General features: G+C 40.2%; 2 protein-coding genes across 4 annotated transcripts in view; both read right to left on the bottom strand.

The window, feature by feature from the left end:
- The window catches only part of LOC125085720 (putative dimethylaniline monooxygenase [N-oxide-forming] 6), a 60,591-nt gene extending 35,262 nt beyond the window's left edge, over positions 1-25,329 (bottom strand). The window contains exon 1 of the mRNA XM_047704363.1: positions 25,242-25,329. The gene's annotated coding sequence lies outside the window, so the exon portion shown is untranslated. The remainder of the gene's footprint in view (positions 1-25,241) is intronic.
- On the bottom strand, positions 1,866-25,365 carry FMO3 (flavin containing dimethylaniline monoxygenase 3). 3 transcript variants are annotated; one of them, XM_047704360.1, is made up of 9 exons: positions 25,242-25,365; positions 23,974-24,111; positions 16,712-16,900; positions 13,188-13,350; positions 12,799-12,941; positions 9,450-9,649; positions 6,197-6,552; positions 3,567-3,639; positions 1,866-2,853 (listed from the first exon to the last, which is right to left on the bottom strand). In XM_047704360.1, the coding sequence occupies exons 2-9, from the start codon at positions 24,103-24,105 to the stop codon at positions 2,511-2,513; spliced, it is 1,599 nt and encodes a 532-aa protein (XP_047560316.1). In that variant the 5' UTR covers positions 24,106-24,111; positions 25,242-25,365; the 3' UTR covers positions 1,866-2,510. The 3 variants fall into 3 exon arrangements, with proteins under 3 accessions (XP_047560316.1, XP_047560315.1, XP_047560318.1); XM_047704359.1 differs by having other exon boundaries at positions 25,254-25,330; XM_047704362.1 differs by lacking the exons at positions 23,974-24,111; positions 25,242-25,365 and adding an exon at positions 18,925-18,977.
- Between the last annotated feature and the right edge of the window lie 354 nt (positions 25,366-25,719).

The raw sequence follows: 25,719 nt of genomic DNA, 5'->3' as shown, positions 1-25,719 counted from the left end.
CACAGCTTACTTCTAGAGAGGGGAGAGATCACGCACAAACACATGGCGACTATGTCAGATGCCATGGGGAAAAACGCAGGACAGGAGGTGGAGAGCGCCAAAGGGTTGTATTTTTGTACAGAATTGACATTTGAGTGGTGCCTGGAAGGAACGTTGGGGTTGGATCTCATGTAACATTGAGCTTGGCTGGGTAACTGCATGTAGGGGAATATGCTCACTTTTTTTTTTTTTAAAGATTTTATTTATTTATTTGTCAGAGAGATAGAGAGTGTACAAGTAGGGGGAGCGGGCAGGCAGAGTCAGAAGCAGGATCCCCACTGAGCAATGTGGGACTTCATTCCCAGGACCCTGGGATCATGACCTGAGCCAAAAGCAGACACTGAACCGACTGAGCCACCCAAGCATCCCAATATGCTCACTTCTTGAAAGACCATTTGGGGTCGATCCAAGAGTCCTTTAAAGTGAATATTACTCCTCCAGTCATTCCTACTGAAGGAGAGAGCAAAAGAAAGAACAAAAGGGAAGAAGGAAGACAAAGAAGTTAGAGAAGGAGAAAGGGAGAAAGAATAATAATAATTAGAAAGAAGAGGAAGATAAAGAGGAAGGGGGAAGGAACAGAGGAGCGAGAAGATAAGTAGATCTATACATTCATGTTTGGCTTAGTATTTGGCTGAGAACAACTGCTTGGTGTCAGGAGCTTGAAACCTCTAGAAGGCTGAAGAGCCAAAAGCCTGCTTCAAATCCCTGCTTCCCATCCTGGAAAATGGTGCAGTCAACAACCCTGCAATCAAGCAGGTCAGCTTTGAGTCTAATCAGTGTAGCTGTGTCTGCTGCAAAAAGACAATTAATTTTTATTTGGTTATAGTTTTACTATCTGACTATGCACTTTAAAGTTCTGGTAGGAATTTTGAGATGACATTGGGAGTGAAGAGATCTTTTGTGCTTCATGTATTTAAATTGTATGTCCATTAAGGTATAAATATATATTTAATTCTGTCAGTAAAATACATAAAAACAAATGATTGAAAATCATTACTGTTATGTGTAGAAGTAATCTAAACATTGGCAGTAGTTCGATTTAGCATGGAAATAGGATGTGAATAGGATCATTAAGAGAATGTGTTGGCTACATTAGTTTAGGAAGAATATCATATCCTTTATGAGTCAATTAGTGTTTACAAAAACTTAAATAATCACATGAGGAAAAATAACAGATATTGGATTGTACCAGTTTTATCTGCAGTTTATTTTCTGTGCTAGTATGGATAACATCAGGCAAAATAAACTCCATGGGCTGTCATTAATTTTTCATTATCTGATTCCATCTAGCACATGGAGTTCAAGAAAAGTTCTGTTTCACTTGGGAACATTGGAGAATGTTTCACATCTTGTGAGAAGCCCTTAAAAGCAGACTGTTACTTTGTTATCTTAAACTAGGGAAAGGGAAATATTTAAAATTGTGTACAACAACATCCATGATAGATCTTAGCTCCAAAGAAAAAAATGTAAAGAGAATTAAAAAAAAGGAGAAGGACAAGTATAAAGAAAAATGTGGTCTTTTGTTCCATTCCCATATATGTATCTTGCTGCTCCCCTGGCTTCAGAAGTGAAGGTATCATAAGAAATAGGTGATGTAACCACGTATGGAGCCCTCTGGTGACTGATGGCGAGGACAGACTATTTTATCGGCTCTATAATGGCAAACTTTAAAAATGTCAAACTATCAGAAGTTTAACTATACAATGTGATAATACTTTCAAAGATAAACTTTAGATTTATGCTGTTACCCCAGAAGTTCATGTAATAAAGACAGCATTCATTTTGGTAATGCTTTTGGTTCAATGTTTATTTATTTATTTATTTATTTTGAGACATTTCATTCATCTAAAAGGCATATTTCATGTTCTACTTGTTGTTGTTGACATTATTTTGCTGCTACATGTTGGAAAGCTTGTGTCCTTACTGAGAATATAGCTATGATAAGTTCACTCTTGTTAACTTTCGTTATCGACCAGGCCTCCGTGCTCTGCTCTTTGGCCAGGGAGCAGGACGCATTGCCTGGAGGATTTGGTGTAGAACAAAAATAGAATTAATAGCCAAATTCTCTACTTGATCCTCCTGAAAATGGTTTGCAGGGGTGGCTGGAGAATGTCCATAACTATTCCGCTGAATTTGCTCTTTGTTTAGATTTAAAGTGTGTATTTCTAACCTTGATTGAAGAAGAAAAGAAATCATGTCAAAATGTGTCAGGACATGATTGAGATTAGAGGCGAAGAGCGTAATTGTGATGATGAGATGCTAGTGGAATCTAAAGAGAAATGATCAGTGCTGTCTCTAGATCATCCCGTTATTCTTAAAGAGGCTTATTGAAAAGCCTGGAAATAGTATAGTTTTACTGACTAATGTCTGTGGAGTAAGAAAGTAGGAGGTGTGAAACTCTTAATTTTTAAATAGAAAAGTTTCTTCCTGGGTGGTGTCAGTAACTTTCAGAAGCCCAGGACAAATGATAATTAGATCAATGCAAAGAAAACAGCAATGAACAGAGCAGGGAGAACGAGGAGCCTGGCCCAACGGCAGAGCAAGCAAGGCTTCTGAGGGGTCCCAGCAGCCCTTGTCTTCATGGGCTTCAGGGTCCTGTCCCACTGGGTCAGGATGGCATGTCTGGCTCCTGGCCACTTGCCTGGGCCCACCAGCCTAAACTGGTATGGGCTGCAAGGACCAAAGAACACCTCCACAGCCAGTTTGGGATCTGTGAGGAACAGCCATGGGATGTTGGGCTTTGCCCCAATGAAGGAGGCAAGTTCATCCATATATGTAATATAATCCGTCTGTACCGTCTCGCTGGTGCCAAACCTAGAGGTGGGAAGAGGAAACAGCACTGTGGATTCCGAAGCTCTGTGTACAAGTCTTATAGGAACAAGAACAGGGAAAATGCCTCACATCTTTTTAATCAGAGGGAATCAACGTCAGTCCCTTGTGTTGGTAAGGGGACCCCGCTTATTTATTCTGCACTTTGTAGCCTTTTCCAAGAGACCTGCATGCCGATCTCATTTGGACATTCCCCAATACCATGCAGCAGCTGAGAAATGCCTTTCCATCCCCATTCACCAGTGGAAATGATCTCTTACTCATGAAGCTTGTTCATGGCCGCTGAGCTAGTTAGTGACAGAGGTAGGACTAGAGCTCTGTTCTGACTGTTCTCATTTGCTGAGTCCTGTTCCTTAGAGCCATCTGGTTGGTGGCAACCTCTGTATCTTAGATGATTTACGGGCTAGAAAATAGAAGTCCACGTTCGTGCACTCCCAGACTCCTCTGGTTTCTAATCCTTTCTAGGTCTTCTTTCTGTCATATATTGCAGGAGCCATGGAGGGATGAAACGGGACTGAGTACTGTATCAGGGGCAAAGGGAATCCTCCATAAATACTTGCTGAATGGATGAATTTGCTCATAGCTGTCACCTTAAAGACCTCACTCTGCACCATTTAAGACTAAGAGAGTTACAAGGATTCATGGATTCTGATTTTTCTATGGAAACCCTAGACCATTTTCACAATAGGTGCTCTTACCATTTGAGCTTTTTCCCTCTTTTTTTATCAATATCATTCATCATGTCTGTTACAGAAGGCAAAGTACAAGTTCCTAAAAAAAGGTGGGGGAGAGAGGGGAAGGCATGATAATAGTTAAGTAAGTCTGGCATAAGATCAACCTGCTATTTTTTCCTTTTTAATAAGGATTTATGTATCACATTAGTATTTCCATTTTTTCGGGTCATTGCCTAGCAAAGTAAAATCTTGAGCAAATCAACAGGTGGTCATTTTGAGAGAAACATGTAAGTCATTTCCAGTGTTCTCAAAACTGAAATATGACATAATTAAAAACCCAGAACCAAATAGCTCTGTATCTTTGTATCTTTGCTCTTAAACCAGTTAGCAAATGTTTAAAATCAGTTTTAAGGATTATGTTCTAGTCTCTCAGCTGTATTTTAAAAATGTATCTAATAGTTTATAGCCAAAGTTATATCAGCATCTCTATTTTAGATTTAAGGAACAAAACTTCATAGGAAATTATCCCACTTTGTCAGAAAAAGGAATTTCCAACATGTAAGTTGTAGAATCTATTCAAGTCCCAACTGTCTCTCTGAAGAGCCAACAGTTTCTGGGTGAGACTGAAGACAGGAGCTGTGCACAGGACACAGAGGACTCGGGGGAGCCCCAAGACACCGGATCCAGGTTGGGACTGCCCGGATGGCAGGCTTATTCTGAAATAGGTTTATAGACTTCTCTGAAACCCATGCCAAAACATGCTTTTGTGCCCAGAGGTACTTGAAATTTAAGGTGGTTTCTTTGGCAATTTTGGGATCACCTTGAAGAAGACTAGAAATCCCAGATCTGGTGGCTCAGGACCTACAATGATTGCCTAACTCCCCGTTCCTGCAATCCTTTCGGGCTGGGTCACTTGAACAGCCTTTGTAGGTAGGCATGGCCTTGTTCCAAACCTTGGACCTTGTCCTGTCCCTGGGCAGAAAGACAGATCAAGAAGGAAGTGATTGTGCTCACTAGCCCACCAGGTCCTGCCATGGGGTTACCTGTAACTGGCTCCTCTGTTCTGGCATTTAGATTCCCCCAAATTGAATTACTTGCCTTATCACTCATTTCCTCTAGGGCTGAGTCTTTGTTTTGAATATCAATTCCCTATTGATTTGTCTCTGCCTTGTCTTCTTTCTTCAGAGCCCAAGTTACAATGATCCCAGCAGAGTAGGTGTCTGACCCTCTAATGTCAGTCTCCCTGAGCCTGAACCCTAAGCTCACTTTTTTCTGAGTGGAGTTTGATGCCACCACCTTCCTACCTGTTGCTGCGTGGTGCAACACATCTCTGACTTGGAGGAAAGAGTGAAGGAGATTTAAAGGGATCACTGATACATGCTACTGGCATGATGTTGATGACCGCCTGCTGATGAAACAGGTCTCATAAACAAAGTGGCAGTTTCCAACTTCTGTATGAAAGAACATTTAAATCCCAGCAAGTCAGGAGGGACCGGAAGCCCTACATATGATTTCAAAGGGAGTAGACCTGCTAAGCTCCCTTTTCCAGAAGTTTTATACCTCTAGGACCAAACAAACTTTGCACTTTAAACTTTGACACCTTTTTTTGTTCTACAACCATGGACTTTTGTCTTCTGATCTGAATCTTCACGTAACTGCATTCAAACCTTAATATGGATTAAGGTTTGAGCCTTGTAACTTCTGTTGGAGAATGCTGCCCATTTTCCTTTCCTGACCTCAATCGAGTTTGCTGTTGTTGTTATTATTTTCTTTTTTTTTAATTTAATTTAAAAATTTTTCAGTGTTCCAAAATTCATTGTTTATGCACTACACCCAGTGCTCCATGCAATCCACGCCCTCCTTAATACCCACCACCAGGCTCACCCAACCCCCCATCCCCTCCCCTCCAAAACCCTCAGTTTGTTTCTCAGAGTCCACAGTCTGTCTTAGTTTGTCTCCCCCTCCAATTTCCCCCAACTCCCTTCTCCTCTCCAGCTCCCAGTGTCCTCCATATTATTCCTTATGCTCCACAAGTAGGTGAAGCCATATGACGATTGACTCTGTCTGCTTGACTTATTTCACTATTTTCTTAATGCAGGCTCTCAGTATTCCTCTACCTTAGAGACTGATGATCTGCTACTCCTAGTACTTTCTGCTTCTAATGATCCACTGCTTGTTCTTATCTGACACATGACGGGGAAGAAGATAGAGCAGAAACGACACTGACTTTCCAGCAACATGATTTTTTCCATGACATGAATATCTGAAGTTGGCTGGATATTGGCTTGGAAACATCTCTTATTAACCTTTCAAACAAGGTCATTCTATTGAGTTTTGAAATAATAATTTATAGAATTGTCATATATTTAAGACCAGAAGCTCTAGTGTTCTCAAGGTTAATAAGAGTTTACAGCTCTAAGGAGTTATGAACCACAAAATACTTCTTGAATAATATCTTGTACTATTGCATATGATAATCCAATGTGATATATTTTTAAAAGCTTATAGAAGATAGTACCAAAAGTATAGAATTATACATTCAAAACTCGATAGGATCTAGGATTTTCCCGTTGTTATTATTGTTTTCACAAAGACTCAAAGGCATTCTTATTGGCATCCCTCTTCCCCATCAATGACCTTCTTAGTCTACTTACCTTTTATTACTTGTACTGCCCAGCGGGCCTGCAGGTCAGCTGTGGGAATGGCAGCCCCAAGGGACTGGACAAAACCAATCACTGCCATGGTTGGCTTCTCCAGTTTAGGAGGGAAAATGCCTTTAAACAAGGTGACCTCATTGTTTTTGCTCTTAATGATGGACTCATCAAGGAAGGGGTAGTCATAACTATAGCCTGTTGCAAAAATGACGCAATCGATGGCCTCAAACACCGTGCCATCCTCAAAAATGGCTGAAGTCTCAGTGAATTCTCTCACATTCGGCTTAATGGACACCGTGCCGCACAGAATGCAAGCTGGGAGTTGATCATTAAATACAGGTTCTTTCCTCAGGGTTCTGTATGGAAAATAGAGACAACTACTAGAACAGTAATATTTCCTCTTTTATTGCTCCATAATAATTAATAATCAACTAATAAGGAAGAAGAAAACTACCCAAGCTTTTCCCCTTGTGCCATGGAGTCTCACCAACATGGTTGAAAAACAAAACTGAAGTAAGGCAGTATTGTGAAGTAAGACAAGCTGCCTTTTCCTGATCCTTTCTCTACTTCCCATGATCTTTCTCTCCTCTTCCGCAGACCTCCAAATCCCAGAATCAGCACCCACACCCTCTCCCCTGTTAAAGATGTATCAGGAAAGATCCTAAATCTGGGTACTTAGCTGGGCATTTGGATTTTTTTTTCTTCAATTCTTATTAACTGTGAACCTCATTTGAGTTAAAGTTTCTCAGTTTCTCTTGCCTCATCTTTCTCATCTGGAATGACGGTAACTGTCACGCCCATCTTGGGTCATTGGGAAACCAAAATAATACAAAGATCTGGCCTGAGCTCTCTGGTGGGATGGGGTGTGAGCCCCTTCCAGACAAAGACACAAGTCAGATGAGGGAGGGAGTGCCAGGGATTTATACAGGCCAGAAGAAGGAGGGGGCCAATTCAAATCTTTGGTTGGTGGGGTGAAAGTGAGTAACACTGAAGAAAAAGGCTTTGGTCTTATGTTACTATGGGAGCTGTGAGAGAGAGCCACAGTGATAGTCTACCTGGAACAAAACTGAGTCAAACAATGGGATGGGTTGGAATCCTGGTTGGAAAAAGGCTGGATTCAACTGTGAGAACTACCTGCCATTTATCTTAAACCCACTGCCATCAGGCTTTTGGCCCCACTGCCACCTGGAAACGGCTCTTGTTAAGGCCACCAGGATGGTCAAACTGCCAGATCATATGATCCACTGTCACTTCTCATTTTATGCAGCTTACCCGCAGTGTTTCCCAGTTGATGGTTTCCTCCTTCTTGAAACACTGTCTTCATTTTGCTTCCAGGTCATCACTCCTCTCTCTCGTGATTCCTTTCCTACCCATCTGTTATTCTGTCTTAGTGTCTCCTGCTGAATTCTCCTTCTCTTCCTGAACTCTGTATGAGGACATACCCCAGGACTTCACCCCTCAGAACTTTCTTCTTCTTCACCTACATTCATTCTTTAAGAGATGTCATCTGGTTTCATTCCTTAAAGTACTATCTCTACTCTGGCGAATCCACATTTTTAAACTACGGTTTCACTCTCCCTTCTGTCTTGTGTATCCCTAGGCTGCTCAACATTCTTTTATAATGATGACTAATTGGCATTCCAACTTTGATATATTTAAGACTAAATTTCACTCCCCCTGTGGTCTTCCACATCCCAGTAACTGTCAACTCCATCCTGGCATCCTCGCTCAGATCAAAAGTCTGGAAGGTATCTCTGACTTCTTTCTTATTCTCACATCTGTTATCCAATCTAACAGGAAGTCCTACTTGGGTTTACCTGTAAGATATATCCCAAATCTGACCACTGCTGAGCATTTGCTGCTAACAGTCCTAGTCCATGTCACCAACTTCTGTCATCTGGGTTTTTGACAATAGTCTGGTGCCTAGTCTTTTCACTTCCTTCCTTGACCTACCCCTATCCACTGAGTGATGACCATTGTGCCAGAGTGATTTCTTCGGATTAGCTTGGATCTTGTCCCTGCCTTGCTCAGGTGCCTTCTCTGGCTTCCCATTGCATTCACAGTAGAAGCCAGAGTCCTTACGATGCTTACCAGGCCCAGTGCCATCTGGCCATTTTGATGTCTTCTTGTTTCATCTCCTGCTGCTCTCGCCATCCCCTTTTCCTCGGGGAGAGAAGGCCATTGAACATTCCAGTCATGGCCCTGAAGAGGCAGCGAATGAACCGTTTCCTCTGGGATACTTTCCCCCGGACATCCTCCTGGCTCATTCCTTCAGCTCCTTCAGGAATTTGCCTAAAAGTCTCCTCCTCAGGAAGGCCTTCTCTGGGGATGCTAGCAGCAACCCCCCCCCCATTACATCTGCCTGTTTTGTCCTCTCTCCAGAGGATACATCAGCATGTGATCTCCTGCCACTTGTCTCTTGTCTGTTGCCCACTACTAGAAGGTAAGTTCACGAAGACAAGGATTTTCTGTGTTTTGTTCACAGCTGTATTCACAGGGCTTAACATAGGACCTGACGCATAATAATGCTTAAATATTTGTTGAGTAAGTTAACTTTGATGTAAACAGTTTATAAATTGGATTTTTCGGCACACATCAAAGTAATTTCTTATGTGTCTGAGGGATACGTCTAGAGGGATATTATAGGAACGAGTGAGGAGGAAGCTGAAGATGGAGGTGTTGTTGCACATTTCAGTTAAGGTAAGGTGATGAGAGCGTAGCGGGGAAAGTCCTGCTTTGCTGAACTGAACTTTGCCATGAAGTGAGAGGCAGTAAACAAGGTGGTTAAGAGTGAGGCGCTCCGGAGTCAGCAGATCCGGGTTCATCTCGAATATCGCTTCTGCCTTCTGGCTATGGGACTTTGGTAAATTCATTCAGTACACTGAACCTCAGTTTTCTCATCTTTAAAATGGGGATTATAATAGAGACCTCCTCATAGTTGTTCTGAGGATAAGATGATGCATGTCAGAGCCTTGCGGAGTCACACTAAGTGTTTAAAACATAACTATTACTATATTTGCTTAAGGGACTAATTCCTGACTCATTATATAACTTTCCAGCTGTGCAAATCTGGTAACAAAGATTGTGAAGCAAGAAATCACGCTGCATTTTTGCAGTTCTTCATCCCCTGAAATGTGAGACGTGGTTATTTCACTAATATTATTTTGATTGGTTTGGGAGTTTCAACACACAGTGTGAGGTGTTGACACTGAAATAAAACTTGGCAGGCATGTCATATTTAACGCTGTGTTACCCGTTTAAAGGCATCAAGCCGTAGTTCTCATGCTTGAATCTCGCATTCATCTGCTTCATGTACCACCAGTCAGAGATGGCTGTCGGCAGGTTGTTCTTGAGGAAGGTTTCAAACCGGCTGATAAACACCATGTCCCACGGATAGCCATCATCCCAGACCCGGCTCATCACCCAGGAGCCACTTCTGGAACTGATGATGACCTTAAAAAAACCAGCAATTTAACCATTAAGTAGTGACCATTTGTAGTGGGTACTGTGGTATGTCCCTCAGATCTGACTTTCGGAATGGAGTTATCACAGCAGCTACTGGGAGTGTTGCCAGCAGGCTGCCCTCAGCCATTAGCCCTCTTTGAGAGTTGCTTTGGTTGAAAAGGGAAGGCCTTCCCCAAAGTCTTGTTGTCTTTCCGGATTCCCTGTCTTCAGGGTCTGTTTGATGCAGGGATATGAAAGTCCAATCTCTCACTCCAACTTGGGACAATTCAGAAGGACAGCTTTGGGGTAGGGTAGAGGGAAACTTCCTTCCCTTGCCTCAGAGGTACTCATCCCAAAAGCACTCCCAAATAAACTTGCTACACTCCAGTCCACATCTTTGGACAAAGCGCCCTGTCATCTTCTCTGCTGGAGGTGACCAATAACTGAATTTTCGCCGCATTTCCTCTAGTGCATATGTGATGATCATTGTTTACAATCAAGCAATTATGACCCCCCCCAAAATGGTGTTTTGACTTAAAATCCCTTTCCCCATCCCAAGAGAATGCAAGAAATTTGGCATCAGAGTACTATAGGCTCAAATCCTGGCTCTGCTACTTACAAATTATGTGGTTTGGGGAAAATTCCTTGAACTTCTCTAATATTTGGTTCCCTTATTGGTAAAATGGAGATAAGAAGTACCCGCCAGTACCTGCGTGAAATTTAACACAGTGTGCTTACCATGCGGTAGGACCACCACCGCCTGACGGGGAGAATGTGTTCCTTTCCTCCCCTTCTGTTATGATAATCCCTAACGGTATAGGTTTTCAGGCATTTTTTAAAAAGAATTTTTGTATATAATGCTATTTCAAAGTATGTATGTATGTATGTATTATGTTTAACTGTAAAGGAAGCCAAAAAGGAGAGCCTAGGGAATCAAACTGCTGAGAGCCCCTGAAATTGGCCTTTCTTTCTGCTAATTTATCATACATACAGCTAATGGATGAGTCTCTTAAAACTATGACCTCATGATATCTTTCCTTAGCTCAAGAAGCTGAGGTGATTTACCATCATTTATAAAGAAATTCAAATTCTTCAGCCAGTCATTCAATCCCTTAAAAAATACGACATAACCTGACTCCAGTCTTCCTTTCCTCTCTCAGTTCCTGTAGCTACTCTGTTCCTTGGAATCAGGTCTGACGTTCAGTCCTCTAACACTTCATTAATCTCCCCCGTGACTTTCAAGAAGACAGTGGCCATGTCTAGTCCTCAGTTATCTTTTCTGTAAAATGGGCACAATAAAACCCAGTGTACTTTCTTTCTACAATCGAAGGAGCGCATTTACACCCGGGCACTGGAGTACCGTATGCATTACACAAACTGTTACTATTATCCATCTCCATTCCAGCACGATGAACCACAACAGTGAAATATGCTGTTCTCACTCCTGTCTCCACACTGTGGTGAATGCCATTCTCCCTTTTAAGAGCACTCTTTGCCACCTCTTCAACCATATGACTCATGGATATCCTTCAAGGCCTGGTTCAGGTCTACCCCCTCTGTGAGGCCTGAAGTTCTGGAATCAGAGCCTCGCGTTCCTGGAGCATCACCTGTGCGTCCCTTGTTCCAGGGGCGGCTCTTGTACTGTTGTTAGACTTTCTGCTTAACTCTTGAGGTTATGTTTAATTTACGTCCTACCAGTGTATTATTTTCCCAAGTAGATGTTAAGTTCCTTGATGAGAGGGGCATAGAGTTGACTTCTTTTTGTCTCTACACCGTCTCCGACAGTGCTTTGAACAGTGGACAGGAATATGTTGTTATGCCATTTGTCCCGTCCTGATCTCCTGGCTTCACCAATGGTATTACCGTCATTTAAAATGGACCTGTGTCGCAGATGCCCAGTGTGATGTCAGTAGGCATAGCCTCTAGAGATAGAATTCCTATCTGTGGGCTTCTGGGCAGTCAGTCCTAAAGAATCTTCCCACTAGTAGGTGCCGTTTTTCAAGCTCCTTCCCTTCCCCCTGTGAGCCCTGTTTCACCTCTTCTCCATTTCCTCTAAAACCTCTCCTTATACCATTCTTTTCCAGACCCGATGTATTGCCATGAAGAGGTCTTGTCTCCATTTCTTGAGACTCTAAGCTTCTTCCTGCTTCAATACCTTCTTCCTAGAGTCCTCTTCTGACACTGAACCCTTTTCTCAACTTTTTGCTCTGAGCTTAAATGCCATCAGCTGGAAAGGGCCTTCCCACTTCCTTGTCTGAGGCCCTTATCCATGCTTTTCCTTGTTTTTTACTAGCACTTTTCACAATTTTCACATTATTTGTGCATTTACTTATTTAATATCCATATGTTATACTAGACTCTGAGTTCAGGGCGGGCATCATGTCTGTTTTACTCTCTGCTTTCTCTCCAGCACTCAAGCCAGTGTGGCGCACAGTAGGCTCTCAGCAAGTAAGTATGGGACGACCGTATGCGTGAATGAATGAATGTAGAACTCTCTCTTGCTGACATCATATGTAAATGCTTTGACTTCTTACCAAGCTCAAAACATAGGTTTGATTTTTATCTGCTTTATTTATCTTTGTGAGAAAACTGATAGTCAGAGGGATTGATATATTAAACTCAAGAGTGTCAGAGTCATAATCTTAACCCTAAATCCACACTAGTGTCAGAGGAATTGCTGACATGTTAGATACCAAATGTCCTGAAGAAGATTGTTGAATGACATCACTCCTTGGCAATATTCTGCCTTTGTCACACCAAACCATTTAAAACCTCACTTGGGGTGCCTGGGTGGCTCAGTCAGCTGGCCTCTTGATTTTGGTTCAGGTCATGATCTCAGGGTTGTGGGATCCAGCCCCATGTGGGGCTCCCTACTCAGCAGGAATTCTGCTTGACATTCTCTACCTCTCCCTCTGCTTCTATCCCTGCTTGCACACACATTCCCTCTCAAATAGATAAATAAATCTAAACAAAAACTAAAAACCAAACCAAAACCTCACCTGTTATGGAGGGAACCTGAGATGTACGAAACACTGCTTAATCTTCCAGTCAAGAACCCTGCATACCACTACCCCCTCCCTAGTTTCTTATCGCACCTTTCAAATGGTAGCTCTCTCCGTTCCTTCAAAGATAGCTCCTGACTACCTGAGAAACGGTACCTGTTCAGCTGTGTGACTGAGTTCCGTGGCAATATCACAGCCTGAATTCCCCAGGCCCATCACCAGGATTCTCTTCCCCTTGAATATTCCTGGCTCCTTATAATCCCGGCTGTGGAAGCATTTGCCTTTAAAAAGTTTTAGTCCTGAGTGAAAAGTGGGAAACATAGGAGTCATCTGGTTTCCATTTAAAAACAAAAACAAACACTGCTGTAAAAGACTTGTGGGTGAATGCAGTTAAAAGAATATGGAACTTTAACAGTCCGGGTATATTCCATGTAATAATAGACGCATGCTTTAATTCAATCTGTACTTTTGAATATATAAAAAAATACTGTGAAGATATTCCCTCATGCTAGATGTGTAGATGGCAGACTAAATTTCAGCCTTACCTGGAAAGGACTCTTTTGGTAGGTTGGGGTACACATGATGTCCAGAACAAATCAACACAGCATCAAAGACGGCTGATTCTTTTTTACCATCTCTTTCAGTGGTAACATCCCATTGACCAGTGACTGAGAAATCAGGACGTTTATTTATGCCAGATACAAGGGTCTGAAAGAAATACAGAAAGATTGCCTTTTCCATGCTAGCAGGTACATTTGACACCAACTTGATGAAATAGTATGGAAAAAGTCCTCAACAGTGGCTTAGGAAAAATCATCCATTATTAACATACATATTATGGGGGAACCTGGGTGGTTCAGTCGGTTAAGCCCGTTCCTTTAGCTCAGGTCAGAATTCTGGAGTCCCAGGATTGAACCCCGCCTCAGGCTCCCTGCTCAGCCAGGAGTCTGCTGCTCCCTCTGCCCCTTACCCTGCTCATGCTCTCTCTCTCTTTCTCTAGCTCTCTCTCTCAAATAAGTCATAACTGAAACATTAAAAAATTTAAAAAATACATATTACGAATTCAAAATTAAAAAATCAAAACATCAAATGGTAAATATATATTTTTCGTGATTTTATTTGATTATTTGAGAGAGAGAGAGAGAGAACATGAGTGGGGCGCGGTAGAGAGAGAAGAAGCAGCCTCCCTGCTGAGTGGGGAGCTGGCCGTGGGGCTCAATCCCAGGACCTTGGGATCATGACCTGAGCTGAAGGCAGATGCTTAACTGACTGAGCCACCTAGGTGCCCAGGTAAATATATATTTTTATCCTCACATATCTTCTTGGGCATAGCCAGTATGTTTTATACTGAGTGACTCCCCTCTTTGAGATAAGACTGTGAATTCAATCATAGCTTACACGTGGCATGTACCACATGTACTAAGTAATCTGGAGGCCAGTCATTTTTGTAGTAACAGTTACTACTTCCCAACATAGCTCTTTAGCTATTTTATTTTTTAATATTATTGTCTTAAATGAAAGATATCATCTATATTCAGAGAATGAGTTCTCAAATTAGTGTGCATGAGAATTACCAGGAAAGCTTATTAAAGTACAGATTCCCAGGCCACAGTCCCAGATGTTCTGAACCAGTAGATCTGGCATAGGATATGAAAATTTGAATTTCTCATGCACTCCCAGGAGATGTTGATGCTATTTGGCCCATATACTGAGTTTCACTGGATTGGATTATCAATAAATATTATTCACAGCTTCACTGGATTGGATTATCAATAAATATTTATTCACAGCTGAACAGCTGCCTGTTGCTTGGTATGTTCTTTCATCAAAAATATTTTTTCAGCTCTTCTGATTGTATTGGGAAGAGGACCTCTGTTTGGTACAAGTCATTCTTATAAATTTTATTATGTATAGCATTTCATACTGATTAAACACAGTGTGAAATGTACACAGTACACAGATCTGTATAATGCCTGTTACTTATGAAATATAATAAAATAAGCACTTATGAATTCATAAAATCTTACATATCATTTATTTAGAATAAGTCTGGGATTATGCATTTATTTATATTATGGTAAATGGTTCCTTTTTGAATTACAGTTTCTGGTTTTTTGCTGCTGGCTTACAGAAATGCAATTGATTTTTATATCTTGATCTTGTATACTACCAATAACCCTGACATTTTTATGTTAATTATTATTATTATTACTATTATTTTAAATTTTTAAAATTTTTTCGGTGTTCCAAGATTCATTATTTATGCACCACATCCAGTGCTCCATGCAATATGTGCCCTCCTTAATCCCCACCACCAGGCTCACCCAACCCCCCACCCCTTCCTCTCCAAAACTCTCAGTTTCTCAGAGACCACATTCTCTCATGGTTTGTCTCCTTCTCCGGTTCCCCCCCCACCTTCACTTTTCCTTTCCTTCTACTAATGTCTTCCATGTTTCCTTGTGCTCCACAAGTAAGTGAAACCGTATGATAATTGACTTTCTCTGCTTGACTTATTTCACTCCAGTCCCATCCATGTTGATAAAAAAATTTGGTATTCATCCTTTCTAATGGGGGCGTAATACTCCATAGTATTTATGGACCACATCTTCTTTATCCATTCGTCTGCTGAAGACTTTGAGATCCAGTACCTTAAGCTTACAGCACATCTCAGTTTTTGGCTAGTCACTACCGCATTGAGCAGTGCAGATTTAAGATTAATATGTTTCTATGGATCAAGAAAATTCCCTTCTAATCTTAGTCTGGTGAGAGTTTACTTTCTTTTTTCTTTTCTTTGCTTTTCTTTTAGGTAACTTATTTCATTAATTTCTTTCATTAAATGTTAAATGGATGTTAAATTTTATTTAATGCCTTTTCAGAAGTTAGTAAATGTATTGCTTTCTTCCTTTGACAGGGTTTTGGACTAAATTACATATTTATATTTTGTGATACTGAAATATTCTGTATTCTTAGCCCAAACTCAACTCAATGAAGATGGTTCATTTTTTAAAATATTTTGTTGGATTCATTTTTGAAGTTTTTTCCACTGACATTCATGAGGGAACTATGTCTGAATTTTCTTATTTCCCATTGTTTTTGTTTGCTTTTGATGTCAAGGTTATAATGTTATAGAATAAGTTTGTAAGTCATACTTTGTGTTTTAGTATCTGGGGTCTATAAAATATTGAAATAATTTGTTCGTTGCAAATTTGGAATTACCTGTGGAATCTTTTCTTAATGGGAAAAATTTTAGTTTCTGATTCAAAAGAACTCTAAGTTACTAAAGGACTATTCAGACTTTCTACTTCTTTCTGTGTGAGTTTTGGCAAGTTTAAAAAAAAAGATTTTAAATGTAACCAATTTAAACCTTATTTGGCAAACACTTTTATAGTATTCCTGTTACATTTTTTATTTCACCCACATCAGTTTTATCCATTTTTTTCATTTCTAGTATTATTTATTTGCATCTTTGTTCCTCAAACTGTCAGCTTTTTATCTAATTTTTCCTTTTGAAAGGATGAACTCTCTAATCTTCTTAATATGCTTTTCTATTTCATTAATTTCTTCTTATTATCTTGTTCATTCTATGTTCTTTTGGGTTTATTCCACTTTTATTTTCCTAAATTTCTTTATCTTGTTTTTGAAACGTTCTTATTTTCTAAATAAGTATTTAAGCTTATAATCCTCATGAAAGTTTTGGTCTTTATGCTTACCACAAGTACTGATACGTAGAATTTATCATTCAGATATAAATATAAAGATTTCCATTGCGGTTTCTTCTTTGAGCCATAAATTGTTCAGAAAAAAAGAGTTTTGAATTTATAAATTCATGGCTATTTTACATTTATTTATTTCTTGTTGATTTCTAAGTTAATGACATTTTTGTCTAAGAACTGAATATGTGGTATTTTATAAATTTCCAGTGTATTCTCTGAATCTAGGGTCAGGAGACCACAATATTAAAAACTTTGACAATAAGGAAGAAATAGTGAAAGGAACAAATAAGAATCTGCTAATAAATATAGAATTCCTCACAGTTATGCCTCAAACTAATCTTTTGATAGCATCTTACCTTAAATTGTATGTATCTCAGGAGCTTCTTTTCTTTGGAAAATGCAGTGATATATTCCTGGAGCTTGCTGTTGTGCATAAAGTTGGGGAAGTCATCAGGATATGGGAAGTCTGGGAAACACATCATCTCTTTGGAAGAGTTGGTAAAGACAGACTGGTAAATGCTAGCTCTGCCTTCCTCGGCATGGTCCTGTAAATGTATCGTTTCAAATGGGAGAGAGTTTGTAAATGGGTAAACTTACCATGGTCAGTACCGGTTCCAAATAATTATCACTCATCTTTACCCATAAGTAAATTCAGTAAGATGAGGAATAAATTAACTTTACTTAAACAATTTGATGCTAACCAAAGAAACTTAGAATATGGAAGAATATATCTTTCTTAACATTTTTTCTAAGGGAAACAAATTTTGAATTTCATTAAGCCGTTTTAGGAATATATAACTGGAATTGAAGAAAAAAATCTAATATATGTTATGATATGGATTAACTTTGAGGACATTATGCTAAGTGAAATGAGCCAGTCACAAAAGGATAAATACTGTATGACTCCACTTATATGAGAAATCCAGAGTTATCAAATTCACAGAGACAGAAAGAGTGGTGGTTGCCTGGGGCTAGGAAGAAGGGGAGTTATTGTCTAATTGGCAGAGTTTTAGTTTGGGAGGACTGTAAAATGTTCTGAACATGGATGATGGTATGGTTGCACAACAATGTGCATAAGCTTAATGCCACAGAACTATACACTTTAAAGCAGTTAAATGATAAATATTTATTGTGGTATGCTCACCACAGTAAAAAAAATCTTCTTTAGCATATCATGAGGTAGTTCTGGTGAATTAGAACATAGTATTTTCTTAAGTACCTAGGGCAGAGAGGACGTAAGGTACGTTTATAATAGTGTTTTTCAAATGTTTTGGCCACAACCTATAGTTAGTAATATATTTTATATTGCAACACAGTACATGCACACACACACACACAACAGAAGTTTTATGAATAAATCATATCTAACTATTTGAGTTGCATTCTAACATGTTCTATCCTTCCCATTTAAAAATGCAGATTGATTCATTAATTTATTTCATAACACTCTAATAGGTCATAATTTCTAGTTTGAAAACAATGATTTAAAAGAAATGGAAGGGTGAAGTTTAGAGGACTGGGTGAGAGAAAGGGGAATAGAGGCAGGAAAGAGTGTGGTGGTAAATCACCTAGGTCTTAAAGTTTATTCTTTGGGCTGAAATGTCAAGATTAACATACCTCATATAAAAAACACTGAGGGCAGAGGAGCTTCTGTTTTCACATTTGAGATTTTGGTAAGATATCACTTATCTTAAAGACTCGCCCTGGACCAACCTTGGTAGGGGCAAGTTGCCCCAGAGGAGTCAAGGAGCAGTGATTAGGAAGAGGCAGGATCTTAGCTTAGCTCTCTTGAACACATTCAGTTTGAGCAAAACAAGGAGCTCCCACTTGCTCCCAATAGAAATGCAGAAATTTTTTAAAAAAATTTTATTTTTATTAATGTATAATGTTTTATTAGCTCCATAGAGACATAGTAATTATCTGAGACTTGTAGAAGGTAGTCTACCAGAGAGTTGCCATGGAGGGGGCTAAGTGGCATTTTAGGAGAGAGCTGTAGAGTGGCCTACTTGGTTCAGGAACTTAATGGGAAAACTGAATCTTGGGGAGGTTCATCAGGTATGCTCATAGGAGGCAAGTAGGGTTTAATCAGCAAGGTCATTTGGCCTCTAAGCTAAGATAGAACAGTCTCCAAGTTCATCAACTATCGTCTTCAATTTAAGATTCCTAAAGGGTAAGCGTGAGTGATAACAAATACAACAGGGACACCAAGAGACTAGAGGGGCCAGAGAACAGTCCCAGAATCTGTGTTTGAATTTGAGAAACTTTGGGCTTTCCTCCACCCCAAGGTCACATAAGCTCTTTTTCTCCATAAGTTCAGATACAATCTTGGAAAAATTCAGTGGTTGAGAGGATCTGATAGACTGACTTTTGATCCAAAAGATATTTGGAGATTAAGCTGTGCCAATTGGGGGTACTTCTTTTGTCTTGGAATGCTTTTATGCTCCTCCCTATGTAATTTTGGATATTTATCTGTTGTCCTATTTGTGCTAGACACACAAGAGTGACCTGAGCATTAGTAGTCTAGTATGTATTTATGGATAAAAAGCATTGCAAAAGATCAAGAACTCACAAGGAGATCATGAGAGAAGATGAGAGAAGAATTCCCCCGTTTGTAGCCAGCAAGGAAACAGAGACCTTAGGCTGACATCAGCAAGACACTGAGTTTAGCCACCACCCTGTGTGAACTTGCAAGCAGGTTCTTCTCTATAGTGCCTGTAGTAAGAGCCCAGCCCAGCCCAGCCATGCCTTGGTTTTGGCCTTGTAAGGCCTTAAAGTGAGGAAGCTGAACTACGCTGTGTTTCTTGACCTACATAACTGAGAGTAATAAATGGGTGTTGTTATGAGTTGGTCGGTTTGCAGTAATTTGTTATGCAGACTTAGGAAACTAATACAAGGGCAGAGGTGAGGTACTGGAACAAGCCACGGTTGGGGAAAATTATGTAATATTACACCAAGGGAGGTAAAGTAAGAATGATGCTAATCTTTGAGACAGGTTTGAGGTAGTTTTGCAACTGGCTGCTCCAGGATATCAGTCTTGATTGATCTGTAGATTTTCTTAGGCCCCCAAAGTCCTGATTGCTGAGGATGGAGCTGCAGCATAATTAAATACATCATTTGTGACTTGCTCTTTTTCTTTTTTTTAAACAATGATGGACATCTTACTGTTCCTACTCAGTGTTACACAGTGCATCTCAGAGCCCGTATTTATAGACTGATCCTTCTAAGTCGATCAGGTAGAAAATTCATTAGGGAATGGCTATAGAGTCAATAATTGCATTTTTAAATATAATTTTTTTGGAGGGAGGGGTCAACAAAGAACGAAACCCTGCTTGTTTATGGAAGTAGATTTATTCTTTTCTGGTTACAAAAGTAACCCAAGCTTCCGATTAAACATGACCAATTATATAGACGTATTTAACTCTTCTTTCACCGGAGTCTTTACTAAAACGACTGCAAAACTATCAGAGGTATGAAGCCACAAGGGAAATAAAAAAAGAAAGAAAAGTAAGAACAAACAAAAACCAGCAAGAACATCTTAGAAGATTGAACATAGATGAATGACGACTGGTGTTAACAGACCAAAGAAAGCCCAAAGCTAAGCCTCGGTCTAATCAAATGAGAATCCAGATCCAATAATGATATCGTAAGACATACAAGGTCTAAAGTCTTTTTTTTCACATGTATAACTTCTCAGAGAACGACTGGAGGATGTAGTCTGAATGTAATCTTCTAAAAGGAGAGACTAAACGAAATAATAGGACAATAAGGGCTCCAAAAAAGAGGGTTATCCCTGCAGCAGGGATGCAGCCCTTACTAGAGAAGGAAGACAAGCAGAAGAACCATCTTTAAGAGACAATTAAAAGAATTAAGCAGATGGACCAGCCAGTGTGTTTCAACCTATTGAGAAGAGAGCCATAATTCGAGGGAGAGCTTGGGGGATGAATTACAGATAGTATTTGTAAGGTTAAACAAAGCATACAGGCAATTACTAACTCCAGTGCAAATAAAAGTTGTTCAAGGAAGAAAATGTAATGAGAATCCACTGAGTGGCTCCTCAGTGACCAGTATTTACACGATGCTACCATGAATCTAACATGAAGGCTTGTTTAAACAAAAAAGATCATAAAAGCATATGAAGAAGGAGATGAAAGTTTCTGTAAATGCTGTGACTTTTGTTCCGTGCGGTTTAAGGGATTGCTCTTTGTACCTAACACATTCTATAGGTGCAGAGAAAGTTACAAGAAATGAGGAAATGGGCCAAAAATGAAAATAACGAAACAGAGAATTTAAATTTAGTTTAATAGGGGCCAGTTATTACTTTGAGTAAGGGGAAATACAGTGTTGTATGATTTTCTGATTTTTCAAAAGAAGACAGATCTCTAGATTCTTATGTAAAATATCATGATTTTAAAATGTTAAATTAAAATCTAAAAAACTGCATAGATAAAATAGAATAGATTAGCTGCAGTACAAAAAGAGCCAGTTTACTAACTCTAAAATATATAAAAAATTTATTTTTGTCTAGTAATTTTGTGATTTGTGGGTTTTGGTGAGGTTAGAAAGCTTGGTAGAGATTACACATTAAGAAACAAATTGATCCTAAGGGTGGAATAAAATCAGGGGAGGTGAACAAAGGGTTGTTCGCCCAGAAAAAAAGAGGATTATTCATGAAACTTTGGGCCCAAATCCAGACAATTTATTGATGTATTGTTCGGGGATCTCCTGGGAAAGAAAGACATTTCCCTTTGACCCGTGGCCTAGTCCTAAAGTACTTTATTTTCTCAGTGATCAAAACAGGTGAGGGAAATACATCATTCCGGCTTTAGATCAGTGCTGCAAATGAGATCTAGAAGGGCACAGGGAGGTGCGACAGGAAACAGCCACAGTGGTGAATGATCTGCACCTCTATTTTTTCACACTTAAGAAATCTTTGGATACCTCTCAAAGGGGGAAAAATGCTGAGAGAATGTAAAGTGTTGACTTTAGAAACCAAAGGTAATGAAAATTCAAAACTAACAGGATTTTGTAATATAATCCCATAATGTGAATTCTAGGCATACAGCGTAGGCTCCTAGTGGTGTTTGAGAAACACGGGAAGTTATGCCACCACCTGCAGTGTGGACCCTCTCACAGAGGTAATCAGGAAACTCTGAGTAACCAGTGTATTAGTTTCCTGTGTACTGTAACACAAACTTAATGGCTTAAAACAGCAGGAATCTATTTTCTGAGAATTCCAGAGGCCAGTAGTCAGAAATCAGTATCACTGGGCTGAAATCAAGGTGTTTCACTGGGCTGTGTTCATTCCAGAGAGTCTAGCTAGTCCAGCTTCTGGTGGATGCCAGCTTCCTTGGCCTTTTCAGTGCCCAGAGGCCACTTGCATTCCTTGGCTAATGGCCTCTTCCTCCTTCTTGAAGACGGAGGTCAGAACAGTCAGAGCATAGCATCTTCAAATCTCTCTTTCTGCTGAAGTGATCACATTATTTTCCCCTTCTATCTCTGGGTGTCAAGTCTCCCTCTGCTTCCCTCTTAAAAGCATATATGCTATGGCATTTTTAGCACACCACATAATATAGAATGAGTTCACCATCTCAAGATTCTTAACTTAATCCTATCTTAGTTTTTCCTTATTAGGAACATTTGTGAGCTCCAGGGAATAGGGTCTGGTACCTATGGGGGCGGGGACCATTGTTCAATTGTTCAGCCTGCCACAGGCCATTGGCCCCTAAAGATTCACATCTATTCCACATGCAAAATACATTTACCTCATCTCTTCACTCCCAAATCTCAATCCATTGCAGTATCAGATCAAGTCCTGAATCTCATCTATACATCGTCAGCTCAAAAGTCCCAAGTTATATCACCTCAATTATCCAAATCAGGTATGAATGAGACTCCAGGTATGATCTGTCTGGGCCAAAATGCCTCTCTGTCTGTGGACCTGTGAACTAGCACACAAATTGTCCTCTACTAAAGGACAGCAACGAGACAGGTGTTGGGTGCCAGTTATAGATGCTCCCGTGCCCAAAGGGAGAGAATGGAAGGAAGAAAGCAGTTAACAGTCCCAATTCTGAAATCTAGTAGGGTAAACATTATTAGGTTCCAAGGCTTAGGAATAATCTTCTGTGTCTCAAGGCTCCAGCCTCTGGGTCTCAGTTCCACCTTCTGGGGTAGTCTATCTTTTTTTTTTTTTTTTTTTAAAGAGAAGCATATGTTTGCAGCTGAGGACATATCAACCTATGATGCCAGGTTCAAATGTCAAAGCCTTTCCTGAGCAGCAGGATATGTAGCTGCTCTCAAGAGCTGTATGGGCAATGCCTACCATCAACAATGTTCTGCAAAGTGAGTCTGAATACGGGGACTGGCCAAGATTCCTGTGGAAATCCTGCTAGTTCGATAGGCCACTTACTAGAATGGCACCTGGCAGTTTACCGAGGAGTTAAACATTCAGGCTGGAGGGACAGACCAGCTTGAATCAGGATCTTGTCTTTGTCACTTACCAGCCGTTTACTACTTTTTTTTCCATTTAAGGCTTCAGAGTCATTTAACAAAACTCATACCTGCCTTATAGGATTCTTGTAAAGATTTAATTCAATGGGAAAAAGTGTTAGGCATATAGGAAGTGTTCACTGGAATAGCCCCAAGAATCAACAGAGAGCTAATCTGAAGCCCTGTCAGCACGTTTCAGCAGCACAGTCAGGCTCTACAACGTCATGCAGGATGTTGAGCAGTTTCAAGAATTCTTTACAGCCATATTCTCATGTCTTTATAATATTTAAAGAGTTGTCACAGATATTGTCTCCTTAAATTCAATCTTATTGAGGTATAAAACATAATACTAATTTTGCACGTGAGGAGGAAATGGTAGCCTAAAAAGGGTTATTGTTCCTCCTAAATTTGCATATATGAATGGTGAAGAAGAAGAAGAAGGAGAAGGAGAAGGAGAAGAAGACATATGGGGTAAGCTTAGCCATGCAGTGTTCCTCAGGTGGGAGACAATGAGGGAGCTGGGGCTCACCTCACACCTGCCGATGCGGTTGTCAGGCAACGGAGGAAGTGATTTAATGGTTGCCTGAAGGCCTGTCTGCTGACAGAGTCATTATTATGAATGCACAGAGACTAAAAGACATTGAAGAACTACAAATCAGTGTATCTTCTTCTTGGTTCCTCCTTTGGCAGTATCATTAATTATATGGTTTTTGTAAGGCCAAACAGCACCTGAAACCTTAAAACCTGTGGTCTGAATCATTAAGTGGACCTTTGGTTAACCTCCACAAAAGAATGAGAACAACTCTGTTTTTTAATGAGTAACTCATATAGTTACATTACATAAACCTAACCAATATTTGCCCTTGGACTTCATTCCCAGAAGTGGCTCAATTATTAATGGTTTACCAGCAGTGAATTCCGTACACAGAACCTACAAAGCTAGCTCACTATCTCATTTACTTCTGAAGTGAGCCAGCAACTTACTTTCCAACCTGCTCCTGTGTTTCGTAGATTCTAACCTAAGAGGGGCTACAACTGCGTGGAATCTGGTTTGGAGGCCTGTGCTTCTGCAATGTGTTCTCACATACGTCACACCTCACTTCCTGGTCTGCTGCACTGATGTCCCACTCACCGAGAATTTCCACAGGCCCCCAACATCTTCACTCCTCTCAAAGCAGGTGGGCTCCAGCCCCTCTTCCAGACAGCTTCTGATGGAGGCTAAGCCACTGACACCAGCTCCGATGATGGCCACTCTCTTCCCCATGGCTGCCTGTGCAAAGGCCCAAAGAACATCACTAGCAACAGTATTGCCGAAAACAACTTCTTCTTCTTTCTTTTTTTTTTGTATCATTCTTTGGCTTACTTAGAAACTTTGGGGGCACCTGGGTGGCTCAGTTGGTTAAGTGTCCCCCTCATGATTTTGGTTAAGGTCATGATCTCATGGGTTGTGGGATTGAGCTCTGTGCTCAGCAGGGAGCCTGTTTGAGATTCTCTCTCTTTCTCCCTCTTCCTTTGCCCCTCCCCCCACTGGAGCTCTCCCTCTCTCTCTCAAATAAATAAATAAATCTTTAAAAACCTTTATTTTTGCACTGAGAATGTAATATTAAAAAATAGATCAGAACTTTTTTTACTAATCTAACTACATTTTGCTTTTTCTCTCTGATTTCTAAAGAGAATTTTTTTTTTTTTCCAAAAAAAGCAGCACTTTGTTTCTGGTCAACGCCTCCAAATTAAGAGACGGACGGTCCGGCATGTGTATTTATCTTTTTTGCTTTTGGCCTTTTATCACTGATTTTCTACCAGAGAGAGTGAGTATGAGCAAGAAAAGGAGATTCACAATTAAAACACATATGCACACAATACCCACAAACACGTGTGTGTATATGAATGAAGAAAAATGTGCATGTGTACGTGCACACACGCATTTATTTCTTCTTTCTCTTTGACAGAAGACTCAATGTGGGACAAGGTCAGGGCACATCTGCATTTCAGGACAGCAGGAATCACCCCATTCCTCCCTACAATGTTCTTCATCTTCTCAATTAAAAAGAAAAGTCCGGTCTCTTACCTAAAAACCTCTTTCCACTGGCTGCCACTTCCACCTCCATTCTCTTTTTTAAAAATTAGATTTCCTAAACTTTTCCTGTTTCTGACACTATCTTTAGGCCTTAATATTACTTCTCTCTATTTTTTTTTCTTTTTAGGCAAAACCACATATATATGTAGTGAAATAGACCTGGATGACAAGAACTTGTCCCTTACTTCTCAGGGAAAAAAAGATCTACCTGAATTATATGTCATTCTCATTCTGACCACATTTGGTATGAGCTATAGATTCCCTTCCCATCCCCCCTCCTCCCTCTCAACCCATTATAATATCATCCTTTTCCCCTTTTCTACCTTTTTCTTTATCTTCCCTTCTGTATGTTTAAGTTCTGTCCAAGTCGTTTGGGCAGTTGGGAAGGAAAAGGTTTTCCCTGGGCCAGCACTCCATGGAAATTATTGGAAAATGGGAAGAACTGCTTTTACCTGTTTTTTATATTTTTTTATTTTGGGGGAGGAACTGCTTTTAAAGGGGAACTCACTTCCTGGTCTTCTCACAAGTGAGCCCACACCACCAGCTCCCAGATTGGCTGGGCTCTGCCCAGTCTCCTGGCTACCCAGTGCCTGCTTTCCCTTTAGTCAAGGTAAACATGATCACTGCTTATACTTCTAGGTACTTGGCCTGGAGTCAGGCTGTTTTTCCCAGACGACTTGGTTTTCTGCTGTGTTATTTTGAAGTTAACCCTGTTTTACTCAGTCCTAATTTTTTGAGGGGTATCTCCTAGTAGCCCCCCTAAATCTATAGAAATCTAGCTGCTTAATTGACATATCCCAG

The sequence above is a fragment of the Lutra lutra genome, chromosome 15 (assembly GCF_902655055.1).
Source record: "Lutra lutra chromosome 15, mLutLut1.2, whole genome shotgun sequence".
Lineage (NCBI taxonomy): Eukaryota > Metazoa > Chordata > Mammalia > Carnivora > Mustelidae > Lutra > Lutra lutra.
The sequence above is the reverse complement of the archived record's forward strand: the minus strand, read 5'-3'. Positions and strand labels throughout refer to the sequence as shown.

Excerpts from the sequence above, each read along its gene's own strand:
- FMO3 (XM_047704360.1), bottom strand. The coding sequence starts at position 24,105 with ATGGGGAAGAGAGTGGCCATCATCGGAGCTGGTGTCAGTGGCTTAGCC. Across the intron at positions 13,351-16,711 it reads TGAGATACATACAATTTAAG|ACCCTTGTATCTGGCATAAA; the intron begins GTAAGATGCTAT and ends TATTTCTTTCAG. Across the intron at positions 12,942-13,187 it reads ACCAAAAGAGTCCTTTCCAG|GACTAAAACTTTTTAAAGGC; the intron begins GTAAGGCTGAAA and ends CTTTTCACTCAG.